Source organism: Polistes canadensis, unplaced genomic scaffold (assembly GCF_001313835.1).
Source record: "Polistes canadensis isolate GaletaPanama2010 unplaced genomic scaffold, ASM131383v1 scaffold_190, whole genome shotgun sequence".
In the NCBI taxonomy this organism is placed as follows: domain Eukaryota; kingdom Metazoa; phylum Arthropoda; class Insecta; order Hymenoptera; family Vespidae; genus Polistes; species Polistes canadensis.
Genome location: NW_014569737.1, coordinates 128,387 through 141,896, shown reverse-complemented (window position 1 = coordinate 141,896; position 13,510 = coordinate 128,387). Strand labels below are relative to the sequence as shown.

Below are 13,510 nucleotides of genomic sequence, written 5' to 3'. Positions count from 1 at the left end.
TAAAAACATTTTTAACAATTCTAAAAAATTATGACAATAATAATAATAATAATAATAATAATAATAATGATAATAAGACGATGATGATGACGACATTGATAATCATACGGTCTAATTAAAATACGAATGAAACTCTAAAGAATAAATCCATGAATAGACATGTTTACGCGTACTACTCGACTATTCCATGTAGGTTTATCAAACAAAGTCTATTATTAGATGGCGACCCATCATCGAAAACATCGTTAAATGATGCAATACGTTTACTCGTTTTACTGTTTTCAACTGATTCGTTTGACCTTTTTTCTTTCTTCCTTTCTTTATTTCTTTCTTTCGTATATTTTTCTTTTTTTACTACTTACCAAATTTAATGTTTCAGTTCGATAAAAATGGCTACGTCATCCTCGAAGATTTCTTTAAACCGGAAGAAGTGGACGAGTTGAAATTTTGCGGGGAAGAATTCACGAAGAATTTGCCACCTGAAACGGAAAGGAAAATTTTTAATACTGTTGACGCCCAACAAGTAAGAAAAAATAAAAATTTCTTATTTTAATATATTATAATATTATAAATTATATTATTTGTTATATAAATTTTTTATACCACGATATAGATCAAAAGTTTCCGTATGGAATAAAAAAGTTACTTGGTTATTTTAAAAAGTAATTACTTTTCTTCAAAATTTTGTAGACCTATTTTCTTTCTTAAATTGCAAAACTACAAGTTTAAAGTATAAAACACAAGCATAATTATAAATCTAAAATGTAGAGTAGTTATTTTTTGAAATCACCTAAGAAAACTTCTGGCCCACCAAGGAACTTTTAAGCCATGATCTATTTGGATTGTAAATTTTTTCTATTATGTTTTAGAGCAAGGATCAATATTTCTTAGACAGTGCGCACAAAGTGTGTCCATTTTTTGAAAATGAAGCATTAGAAAACGACGGTACTTTAAAAGTTCATCCTAGAATATCATTAAACAAAGTAAGTTTTTATATTTCAATAATCGATCATTCCTCATTAGAAACAATTTTATTTCTACTATATATTTAAAAAAAAAGAAAATTTAAAAATATTTAAATATATTCTTCGGTATTTCGTGTCTATGATCTATGATTTTTCCTATCTTCTTGCCGTCTGTTGGTAAAATACTTGACAAGTTTTAACAGACTGCATTTGTCAGTAGTATGCAATTATTTGTACATCCAAATATTCAAAATGCCATCTTATGATGATAAAACAGTTTTCCTTAATATTTACCAGTTTTTTTATATATACATAATTTTAATTAATATTATAAATTTATTGATAATTTCCTCAACTATATTTCGTCGTTATAATACACATTTATTATAAAAATATATTAATTAATATATATATATATCATTTTTAGGTAGGTCATGCATTACATTGGTTACATCCGACCTTTAAAAAATACACATTTGATGAACGAGTAAAAGAGACTATGTTCCAATTGGATTACATAGAACCGGCTGTGTGCCAATCTATGTACATTTATAAAAATCCTGGCATTGGTTCGGAAGGTAGAGCAATAATCATTTTTTTCATCCTTTTTCTCACGATTATATATATACAATCTCAAAATTATATATTTTTTATTTATTTTCTCCCTTTATTTTTTTTTTACTTTTCTTTTTTGCTTCTCATTAGGTGAAAGTATAAACAAAAGATATATCATACATTTGTTTGTTTATATAAATTTACATAATATAAAATATATGTTTTCAAACGTATATAATAAATATAAATAATGAATTTATTATTTATATTATATTATATTACCATTATACATATAAATACATATTAATTATGAATTGCAGTAATTATGCATCAGGATGCAACATACTTATATACTGATCCAGTTAAATTGGTGGGTTTTTGGATCGCATTGGAAGATGCAACGCAAGAAAATGGTTGTCTTTGGATTGCTCCAGGTTCTCACAAAAGTGATGTTCATAGACGTTACATCAGAAATAAGGATCCCGATTCTCAAGAACTTTTGATATACGACAAATCATCTCCTTTCTATCCATTAAGTAATTTCCAACCTATTCCGGTAACCAAAGGAACATGTGTACTAATTCACGGTCAAGTGGTACATTTTTCTTATCCAAATAAAAGCGAAAATTCAAGGCATGCTTATACTTTTCACGTTATCGAAACTAAACAAGTGATTTACGCTAAGGACAATTGGTTGCAACCACCTGCCAATGGATTTGCACGATTGTATAGAAATTAAAAATATAACAAATTTTTAAAATAAGCAATGAAATATCTATGTGCGTACGCGGCAGGCTGTGCTCGTTTATTTGTTCTTAGTGCTGAACAAAACTAAAATTTGTAATTAGTTTTTCTGCTTATTTTTTATGTTTAACAAAAAATTATACAAGAAAATTAAAATATACTCGAATGACGTTCTTCTACGCTTTCTTTTTGTTCCTTTTCTTTCTTTTCCTTGTTTGCGAATGAAGAAATCCAGTTACATACATCTGAAACTTGACAATTTGGAATAATGTGTACAAAGTTCTTGTAGCTGCTTTATTCCCTGTTTTAATTGGTTTTCATTAACTTTTAAGCAACAATATAGATCCAAAGGAGACAATTCTTCTTTGAGTGTACTTTCAGGAAGAAAATTTTTCAATATTTGGTAAAGATTGATCAATGTTTTATGATCGAGACAATTATTTTCCATTTCTAGTAAACAGCTAAAAAAATAAATAAAGGAAAAAAGTGATAAAAAACCTTCAAAAATATTAAAAATTGCTTTTTCAAATAATAATCTAAATAAAATATGTTTCAAATGTTGTTTTATACTTACTTGGTCAGAGCACGTAACAAATGATTGATGTTTCGTGAAAGTTCCAATTGAATTCTTATCACGTGATCAGGAGTGGGTAATGGATTTGGCGTTTGAAAAAATAAACTAGTTGGCATCCCTATGATATTTGCAGCCATTCCACTAAAAAAAAAAATAAATATATAAAAATGATTTATTTAAAAAATTTTTTTTAATTTCTTAAATTTTTTTTTATTTACGTAAATAAATTTTTGTTTACCCATAATCACGAGCATATGAATAGATGTGCTCGAAATAATTAAAAGCGAGTTCTGCTCTATGTTTTTGTTTAGTATCGTCATTTTCCCTGCCAATCTTTTCAAGCAATTTTTTCTCACGTATATTCTTTTCATAATTATGATATCTTTGCTGTAAATCCTATGATGGACAAAACAAGATTAATAACATTATAGAGAAAATTTTGAATTATATTAAAAAACAAATATATATATATATTATATGAATAAGTGTTACTTGAATGGCACTCAATGCTCTGGTCATAAGTTCAGAATATTTATTAATATTTATCGCTTGAATCAAGTCACTACACTTTTCCAATAAATGAACAATGTCTTTCAATCTTCGACTACCCTCTGAAAATGAGTTAAACGTTAGTTCTTTATACACAATCTAATTGATAAGATCATAATATGAAATTTTTACTAACCTGACAACCCTTTAAACATTTCTAAAAGTTCTTTAAGAAAATTTAACGCATCTCTGTCGAATACTTCACTAGTAGCAGCTATCCAATGTTTAATGGCACATTTTAAAACGCACGTAACTGTCCAAGGTGGCTTTATGATAACATACTTTTCCCAAGTTTCGTCATATAACTTTTTCATTTCTTTACTTACTATCTGTAATCATTAATTTCATTCGTATAAAACATGAATATAAAATATTCTTATTCTTCTAAATTTTAGACATACTGATGCACAAAGTATACGTACCACTGAAAGAAATTCTTGCATCACAGATTCCACCTCTTCGTACAATTCATTAAAACAACGTAATTCTTCTTGAAAAGCGGAAATAACTTGCGAACTTTCATCTTGCATCCTTTGAACGGAAATATCGTGAAAATTTAATTTTTTATTCTTATTCGAAAATATGTAATCTATTTTTTCAAGAGGATCATCCCTTCCAAGTGCTAATATGTCGGATATCATAGCTTTGTTGCAAAGATTTTTGTCGTACGATAATAAAGCCTGTATTAAGAAATATATACATTAATATATAAACTAATTTTTTATACATAGAGAAACAAAAACATGTATCAAAGATATTAAAGAAAATCATTTTTTATCTAACGTACCACAGCTTTTCCTGCTTCTCGAATTTGTAAACAAACTTGTAGAATCTCATCATCAGGACATTCAGCAGCAAATTTTTCTTTATTATTCATTACATCCTGTAAGGTCTGACCAACTATGCGTGGGTCTTTAGCAGAGAAATGATTATTGAGGAATTGAATAGCTTTTCTGGATTGGTCACGCAAACTTTTTTTAGATTTGGCTACTTTTAAATAATCTAATTCCTATAAAATAAAATTAATGAAATATAAAACATGATTTTTCATATATAAAAGAATTTAAAAATAATTTCTACGTTTCTTATACTCACTCTTATAACAGTCCATGGAACCACAATAATTGGTTTATTGTACGTTATGAACTTATTATTCATAGCTTCAATGATTGCATTTAAATTCAATAAAAAGACGTTCGTATCTACAACAATGTACAATATTTTATTTTCTTCTTGAGATGGAAATTGTAAAATATTTCCTTCTATCTCTAATTTTTTATTTGTCATGCTTTGAGTACATAATTTTATCCTTGCGGCTTGTACCTGTAAGAGAGAAAATTTCATGTAGAATATCAATAAAAAATAAATTACTGTTTGAAAATAATGTAAGATTATTATATTAAATTTAACATAATTACTTCAAATGTAATTTCTTCGTCTTCCAACGGCTCCCAATCCATTTCTTCATAAATAGAAGAAGAGTTGTTTGCGAAATTTTCACATGACTCATTATTAGATTGATCTAATATATCTGTTTTAACCGACATTAGCAATTCTTCTTCATTTGGGATTATCTTATTAGATAGAAGTCTATTATGTAAATGTCTGTGCCTTGCATCGCTGTTTTTATAAACATCAGGAAATTCTGTAATTAACATTTGAAACGTTATGTCAAATTTTTCAAGCAAAAACTATATTTTACAGTTAGTCAAATCTCATTCCTTAACGATAATTTACCAGAATTATTTTGATCTTTTGTTGGAGTATTTATTGATTTTCTTAACTTCTCCATGCGATCCTTAGCCAAATTTTTCTTATAAATATCGCTTGTACTTCTGTTGATTATAATCTCGTCTGATGTTTTATTTTCTACAAAAAAAAAAAAAAAAAAAGAATCATGACCCCAATAAGAATTATAATAAAGTATCGTTAACATATACATTTATTATTTATATAAGAAAACAATCATAATTACCTGTTTTCGTAAGCTCAGATTTGTATTTTTTATCTATAGGACTTAACTCTTTTGATAATTTCCTCTTCGTACTAGTTTTCATGAAATTCTTACTAAGATTTTCTGTCAGATTGCATTTAGGATTGCTAGAAATAGGGCTCATAATTTGACTTGAACTAGAAGGTTTCGCCATGCTTATTCTTGTATTTCTTGTGCTTCTTCTATTATTTTCTTTTATCGTACTTTGAATGTTGTCAACTACATTGATATCTTTAGCAATGTTGACTGGTTCTAATGGTTTGGACCCTTTCTTCTCCATATTCTTTTTTTGTAATTTTTCATAAATAACTCTCATTTGTGGTGTCATTGTTTCTGGTTTGGGAGTAACTGTTTCCGGTTTATCCGATTTAGAAGTCGTTTCTGGTATTACAATCTTCTTGCTTCTACTCGGTGTGGTTTCGGACTTAAAAGAATTGGTGAAGGAACTATTTTTATTATTACTTTTTTCTTTCCTAAGCTCTAACTTCTTCCTAAGATCTATCATTTGACGCGTATCAACATTTTGCACAGGCTTAAAACGTTTGGCTACTAATTTTTGCCGTGCATTACTTTTATTAATAAGTTCTTCTTCTTCAAAATCAGGTGTTTTTCTTTTCAATTCAGGAGAACTTCCTTTAAAACTTCGTTTATGTACTAACATTTTTTGTACATTACTTTTATTATTAACATCTTTATCTTCAAGATCAGGTGGTGTTTTACTTCTCAATGCAATAGAACTTCTTCTATTTATTTTTTTTGTCCTTGTTGTTTCTGTTTCCATACCGGGAGTCTATAAAAACGTATAAATAAATAAATTACAATTTGGTTAAGATCTAATCCATATATATAAATAATTAATATATAGAACATGTACAATTGAAATAATACAGATTTGAATAACATAATTCATAGAAGACTAGTTACAATATTATAAAGTAATAAAATAATATTTCAATCTAATACATAAGCATAATAATGCAATTATTAATTTCACCTTGTCTGTATCATCCTCAGTAGGTACATTCCAAGATGATTTATTGGTTTTAGTATTAAAATAATAAACTCTATCCTGATGAGTCTTCGATTCGACAACAATCCAATGTTTCGACAAATTATGTTTCTTCATATTGAGATGAACAAATGAATGTCAAAAAAAAAACTCTTCAAATGCACTACGTAATAAACTGTGTTTATTTACGTCTTGAATAGTAATAGAGGTTAAACACATACTATGTTTCGATTATATCGTCTTTCTCCGACAAAAATAAGATCAATAAATCAAATGTAATATTGAACAAATACTAAGTTATAAAAAAAAAAAAATTCAATCGGAAATATAAACAACACTATATTATTAATCCTTTCGTAATTGAGTATTACTTATTATGCATATAATTTAATTGGTATGGTGAACCAATATAATAGAAATATCGTAATAAAAGTAGTCGTTTTCCATAAAATAATAACATCCGATTGGTTGAGAGTAAACATTACCAACCAATCTCATACCTGAGTAAATGGCGCTCCGATCGAACGTGTAGTAACAACACTAACGGAGATAAAACTTTTTGGAGGTTACCAAGGATCTAAAATGGCGCCATCTTTGAGTAGGTTAGGAAGCACATTGTTAGTCAAAACAATCGCCGAAATCGCAATCTATTTTTAGGTGGCACCCACCGAGCTACGGTACTTGACCGTTTTTCTCGGGCGTTGAAAAAAAGAAACGGGCGGTAGAAGAGGTTAAACGTAAGCTTAGTCGAAGTTTTTCTTCGGTAAAAAGGTTCAACGACCTTTCTCTCTCTCTGTTTTTTCTCTCTCTCTCTCTTTCTCTTTTTCTCTTCGTCTCTCTCTCTCTCTCTCTCTCTCTCTAGAGCTCTCTCTCTCTCTTTCTTTTTCTCTCTTTCGGTCTGTTTCTGTCTCTCTTTCTCTTAAACACAGGTTACATATATAGAAAGCGTGCGTGTGACAAGAGTGCCCCGACCGGCCATGTTTATACCGTGGTGAATTTTGAGCTAAACGCTCGGACGAAATTACCGCGATTCGATAATTTACACGTGCTCTCCTAATAAGATATTATCCTGTACGATAAATCCAGGAAGGTGACACTAATACTTGTGAAATGGAATCCAGTGAGAGAGGTGAGTTAACGGTATTCGACGTGAAAATCGCGGCAATATTGAGAGCATCTGACACAAATCGACGGCCCCGGGGGGGCAATGGCAGTGTCAGGGTCGAAACGGAACTAGTTCAGTGACCGCATTCGCGCGATTCCATCGTTTATTTCTACCTTGATGCCCTTTATATTTTATTTATTACGAGGTATATATCAAATAACATTTCCTTTCTAACCATTTGCGAGAAACCTATCTTTCTTTCTCTTTCTTTTTCTTTCTCTTTCTATCTTACAGCATTGCTGCTGCGTTCCGAGGACGAGAGTTTCTCTTTGTCTCTCTCTCTCTCTCTCTTCCTCTCTTACCGTTAAAAAAATATAATTCTACTTTCTGCATCGAATCTATGTCATGCGTTCGCATCTTCGCTTTTGAACACGACTGTACACCACTCCTCTCTCTTACTGACACACCGAGCAACGTTCTACTACCGATCGTTTCTTTCCATCCCTTTTTTTCTCTTTTTATTTTATCTCCAATTTTCATTTTCTTTTTTCATCTGTCATCTATCATTTTCCTATTTCTTTGTAAATCATAAAAGTCTGTTATCATTTTTCTATATATTTGGTTTACTTACTCGACGATATATCTTTTTTACTTTATCTGTTTTATGATTTTATTTTCACTCTGTGATAGTTTTTATATTATTTCTCTTTTTCGCAGTTATATTTAAATGTGTGTGTATTATTTAGATTAAATGAAAAATGTTATTATATTTTTAAAGAGACTATTTACGTAGCGTCATGCTTACTCCGTAAAAGACACGTGAGTATTGTTATTGCCTTAGACGAGTTTTCATTTGGCGTTAGTTGTAACGTGGCGACACCTGTCGTGTATTCGAGCACGCCCTACCTCAAGTTCCCGAGGATTAACCCCAACCTCTCTCTCTCTCTCTTTCTTTCTCTCTATCTCTCTCTATCTCTCTATATCTATCTCCTTCTCTCACCCTCTCTCTCTCTCTCTCTCTCTTATTTTACGTTTGCCCTTTTTATACTACACCCTCTTTACTCGCTGACATGGCGGCTGACTGAATTCCAGGTGTCTATGGGGAATCTAATTGTTTTATATGTAAGTTTTTTTTTTTTTAATGATTTACACAGGAAGAAATTTGAAAATTATAATCAACAATTTAAATAATCTTACCAGAATGTGTATTCAAATATTTTACAAATATTTCTCTTTCTATTCTTTGCAATATTAAAAAAAAAGTTAAATTTGTACTTTTCCTTTCTTTTTTGTTCCCCATCTTCTTTTTTTATATACCATTTTTTGTTTCTTGTTTTCAAAAAAAAAAAAAAAAAGAATAAAAAAATACACATTCCTTTTCCATTCCATTGTTTCATATTATTTAACAATTTTCTATTCTCCATTTTTGGTTTAATATTATTAATTTTATTATTAAAAAGAAAAGAATGCAATTATTATCTCGGTCGGTAAGGAAGATCGTTGCGAAAAAAAATCCTCGAATATCTACGAGTAAAAAACTATTATTACAAAAAATTGCATCCTCTGTAACACTTCTAATTTCATTTCCATAGAGAAACCTAAGAATTTACAGCAGTTGGCAGGACGTTTCAAAATGGTTGGCCGGACGTTGCGGAATGCCCGAAGTCCGATGCTAAGAAATTCGGCGAAATTCTTTTATCCGTGGAACGTGATCACATCGTCCCTTCCTTAGCTCGTTATCCTTCATCTTTAATTCTCGTTCTCCACCCTCCATATCTTTTTTCTTCTTCTTTCTTCTCTGTTGCAATCCTTCCTTTTCTCTCTTACCTGTTAGTCTCTTCCTCGTTATATAAGTCCAAGGACAAGAACTGTGCAGCTTTTATATATCTATCCTTTTGTTTTTCTTTCTTTTTTCTACCACCTTCCTTCTCTTTCTTACACACACACACGCGCGCGCGTACATGCACACAGGTAAAAATAAATGTTCCTTCTTCGCTTTCCGTTTATCCTTTCCACCACAAATAACTTTTCGAGACGGTAAAATAAATTATCCTCTTGTAATCTTAATTTTGCAATATATAATAAAATAAAGAAAGAAAAAAAAGTATAGATAATTTGAACAATTTATTTTTTATCATCTATATTTTATAATATAAATAATATTTGTTATATAAAATATAAAATATTCAAATATTTATTTATTTCTATTGAATTTTTTGACTCACAATCAGTTTATTCCTATTATTACCGACACATGTATATACGCGTGTATAGGTTTAAAATACATATGTAAATAAATTGGAAATTTTCTTTCGTTTCTATCTCTTTCTCTCGAATTTTCTTTTTCTTTCTTTCCTTTTCTTCCTTTCTTTCGTGATGATAATTAAAACAGGAGATTAGTATCACGTGGGTGGTAGAAATTGTGCATGCATATACGAATACATATATATATGTGTATGTGTACTCTTGCTTATTTAGATTATTTCGAGTGTCCTATCGTTCAGGATGTCCTGCAATTATTATAACTCTCTTGTTCGAACCAACTCTACGTTAAATTAAAGTAAAAAAACAATTCGAGAGAGAGAGAGAGAGAATTGCGTTAGCGTGGGTTTAACAATTTTTTTACCAGAGTTTGCATGACTCGCGATAGAAGAGATAAGATTATCCAACTCGACTCGACTCGATTTTATTCAAGTCGGCTCCGTTTATTTATACGTTATTTTAAAATATTTGATTACATTATAGTTTCTCCTACTTTTTCTTTTTTGACTTTTTATAAAAGATCACATGTTTATTTTTAGATCATTTTGTTAAATATTCGACGGGATATATGTAATTTCTGATCAAATCGATTATCTAATATAATAAATTTAACCAAATCCAAAAAGAATTAATTGAAATTTTGGGATAACTAAATAATTATGATTAGCGTTTAATATAAAATTAAGTTGCCATCTCTCTTTTTGCATTATTGATAAAAATATATATTGTAAATTTATTACATATATATTTATAAATTTTTTAATAATAAATATTATTATATTATTATTTTGTTTTTTTATTTTAATTCTTTTTTCTCTAAATACAATAAATAATAATATATAATATATAATATTCACACACGATTTCGATTATATACTATAATTAAAATTTAATAATATATTTTTATATATATAACAGAAAAGTGTGCTAAAAGGTCGATCGGATGATCAATATAATCAGAAAATTAAAATAATCAATCTCTCGAATATTCTCAATGTAATCTAATACGTCATTTTCATGAATATATCTTTTTTCTTCCTCTGATTTTTTGGATATATTTTTTATTTAATTTTTAATTATTATTTTTTTTTTCTCTCTTCGTTGAGATGATACGAAAGAACACGTTGACACAATGCAGCACTAAGGTCGACAATGAATCATGATACTTTCTTGATGCAGGAGTATAACGGGTTTATTGATCGCGGTTCGCTCGATCGTAGGCACTATACTGAAGCATATATAATTATGCAATCGTTACGCAATTCTCGCCAGGTTCTCATGGCAAGTGTTTGTCTCGACCTACTGACATTGGTCTGCTACAGAACGGGACACGCCTACTTGCAAACTTTCAAGGTTGCTAAGCTGTTCATGCTTCGACGATCCTTTCCATTTTTTTTTTGCTCCCTCTCCCTCTCTTTTCTCTTCTTCCTCCTCCTCCTCCTCATCTTTTGCTTCTTTCCCCTTTTATTCCTTTCCCCCCACCCGCCCAGTCCTCTTTTTCCTTTCCTTTCCCTTTCCCCTCCACCCTTTCCACTTTTTTCAATTCCAGACGAGCTGATCCTTGCGATGGGAGAAGGATGAATAAATTCTTTCCAAGATATTTTTGCTGCTTTTATATCTCTCTATACAGGGTGGAACATTTCAATTCTAGACATTTGTTTTATTGATGCGCGCATGATATTATATTTATTCTTATTCGTGGAACATTATTTTGCTTGAAAAATGTAATTATATATCTTAAAATAAGGTATCACAGGGAACTTGGACATAAAAAGAAGTAGAACTTAATTTAACTAAGTTGGACGTTTCGTCCCTTTATTGGGACTTCTTCAGCAACTTAATCTTTACAGTTCAGTGTCTTTTTTTATTGGGTAGACATACATTTTTCTTTTTATTAATATTCCAAACACAAAACATCTAAACTTCGTTAAATATTCGCTCGTTATGATTTGAAACTCTCAACAACACTTTTTATGTCCAAGTTCCCTGTGATACCTTATTAAGAATTATAATTTTGGACGAGAGAAATAACTAAGTAATTATATATATTTTCTATATAAATATTAATTTGTGTATGTGTGTGTGTGTGTTAATTTTGGCTTTTAAATAATTGTTCGTAAATTTTTTCGAATATAATTTTCCATTATAAATGTTCCACCCTGTGTAATATATACATACTTATGTATGAGAATCGTTCGAGTGCTTTTTTTTAATATAATTTTCGATCGAGAATATTATCGATTAAGATGAAAGAAAATGCGACAGGACTCTTCCGTGTTTTTCTATGGCAAGCCTTGATGTTAAATGATGGAAAACTTTGCCTTGAGTTTTCACTCATTTTCCTCTTTCTTTCTCCTTCTCTCTCTTTCTCTATCTTTTATGCTTTTTCTCTTTTACGTGTTCATCATGCCGTAACTTATTCGTTTCAAACGATTATAATCGCTATGAAATTGCGGAAAAGTTTCTTTCTCTCGTGTTCATAAATGAAATATTATATTATTACTTATTCGATATAAAAATTACTATTAATTGAAATCATATTTAAATGTTAATTTCAATATCATTTCTAATGGAAACAAAATATATACGTAAATAAATTGTTAAACATTTTTATATCCTTAATATAAAAATATTAATAATATTAACATCGACGTGTGACACTTAACGCGAAGATTAATACCATTCATTGAAATCACTCTGAGAATTTAATAAAATCGAGAAAAAATTTCATTATCCGTCTCAAAGAGAATGAAATTATTTATACACAGAGAGATATTTTTATTTAGAAGAATAATTAAATAAAATAAATAAGAGAGAATATTTTTGTGTAATCGTATTATTAAATTAAAATAGATAAACGAAAAAATTATAGCAACCATTTTAAAAGCGAAACAAATTATACAAATATTTTAATCCCGATCCGATCAACTCCCCAATGGGGTAAAAATATTTCTTTATAAATCCTATAAATTATATTATTAATAAATCATTTATTCGAGAGTTTCTCTTTTTTTCTTCAAATAATCTTTAGGGAAAGTTTTCTCTATTGGGATGTAAAATGGACGATCGTGTTGCGTACTATGTTGTAACCTTGGGCGAAAAGCTGTTTCTCTCTCTCTCTCTCTCTCTCTCTCTCCCTCTCTCTTTGTCGCTTTAATTAAACACGTTTGATAATTACCGCCAGTAGCATCGTGGGTGCGATATATCACTGCGCATGTTGTTAGGAAAACCCATTAAAATCACTTTGAATAATCCTACAAAGTGCTCCGAGAAACACCATCAAATGTTTTTTCATAAATACGAAAATGGTAGCTCTCATAAGTCCAGTTATTACAAACGATACATTTCATTATTAAAAATTTGACCACAAATATAAAAGTAATATGCTAAAAATATAAAAATAAATAGAAAACATTCGAAACGCGATATCTGAAATTGCTTTTTATCGTATTTGTCGTAAAACACAATAGTTGCATAAATACGAAACAAATACAGTCAAACCTCCTATAACGCTGTAAGCGCGTTCCGCGTTATATAGAAACCGCGTTATAAGAAATTTGGATTTAATTGTACAAACCAAGCTAATTCGTAGCGCGTTGTATGGAAACCGGCTACCGCGTTGTATGGAAACAGCGCTATAAGAAACACAGATTTTAGTACAAATCACATCATTCGTACCGCGTTATATGGAGACCAAAAAATACAAAAGACAAGATAAATTATAAATTATTTTTATTAAATTGAAGAGTTCATA

General features: G+C 29.6%; 3 protein-coding genes across 4 annotated transcripts in view; 2 read left to right on the top strand and 1 right to left on the bottom strand.

The window, feature by feature from the left end:
• LOC106789559 (phytanoyl-CoA dioxygenase 1) overlaps positions 1-2,441 on the top strand; it is a 10,649-nt gene extending 8,208 nt beyond the window's left edge. The window contains exons 2-5 of the mRNA XM_014753883.1: positions 380-523; positions 870-983; positions 1,393-1,543; positions 1,841-2,441. Of these exons, the coding sequence (XP_014609369.1) occupies positions 380-523; positions 870-983; positions 1,393-1,543; positions 1,841-2,259 (828 nt within the window). The 3' untranslated portion in view covers positions 2,260-2,441. The remainder of the gene's footprint in view (positions 1-379; positions 524-869; positions 984-1,392; positions 1,544-1,840) is intronic.
• Positions 2,365-6,805, bottom strand: LOC106789557 (transcriptional protein SWT1-like). Of its 2 annotated transcripts, XM_014753869.1 has the most exons (12): positions 6,375-6,805; positions 5,363-6,170; positions 5,125-5,256; positions 4,806-5,032; positions 4,483-4,710; positions 4,175-4,396; positions 3,810-4,067; positions 3,524-3,716; positions 3,331-3,449; positions 3,077-3,234; positions 2,839-2,979; positions 2,365-2,725 (listed from the first exon to the last, which is right to left on the bottom strand). In XM_014753869.1, exons 1-12 carry the CDS (start codon positions 6,504-6,506, stop codon positions 2,500-2,502), a joined length of 2,844 nt encoding a protein of 947 aa, XP_014609355.1. In that variant the 5' UTR covers positions 6,507-6,805; the 3' UTR covers positions 2,365-2,499. The 2 variants fall into 2 exon arrangements, with proteins under 2 accessions (XP_014609355.1, XP_014609357.1); XM_014753871.1 differs by lacking the exon at positions 5,125-5,256.
• Positions 6,806-7,305: 500 nt separating this feature from the next.
• The window catches only part of LOC106789558 (retinoic acid receptor RXR), a 51,246-nt gene continuing 45,041 nt past the window's right edge, over positions 7,306-13,510 (top strand). The window contains exon 1 of the mRNA XM_014753881.1: positions 7,306-7,518. Within this exon, the coding sequence (XP_014609367.1) occupies positions 7,500-7,518 (19 nt within the window). The 5' untranslated portion in view covers positions 7,306-7,499. The remainder of the gene's footprint in view (positions 7,519-13,510) is intronic.

What these genes read in the sequence shown, in the direction of transcription:
- LOC106789557 (XM_014753869.1), bottom strand. Translation starts at nt 6,506, where the DNA reads ATGAAGAAACATAATTTGTCGAAACATTGGATTGTTGTCGAATCGAAG. An exon ending in GAGAAGCAGGAAAAGCTGTG is followed by an intron (nt 4,068 to 4,174) that starts GTACGTTAGATA and finishes TTCTTAATACAG; the next exon opens with GCTTTATTATCGTACGACAA. An exon ending in AATGTTTAAAGGGTTGTCAG is followed by an intron (nt 3,450 to 3,523) that starts GTTAGTAAAAAT and finishes ACTCATTTTCAG; the next exon opens with AGGGTAGTCGAAGATTGAAA.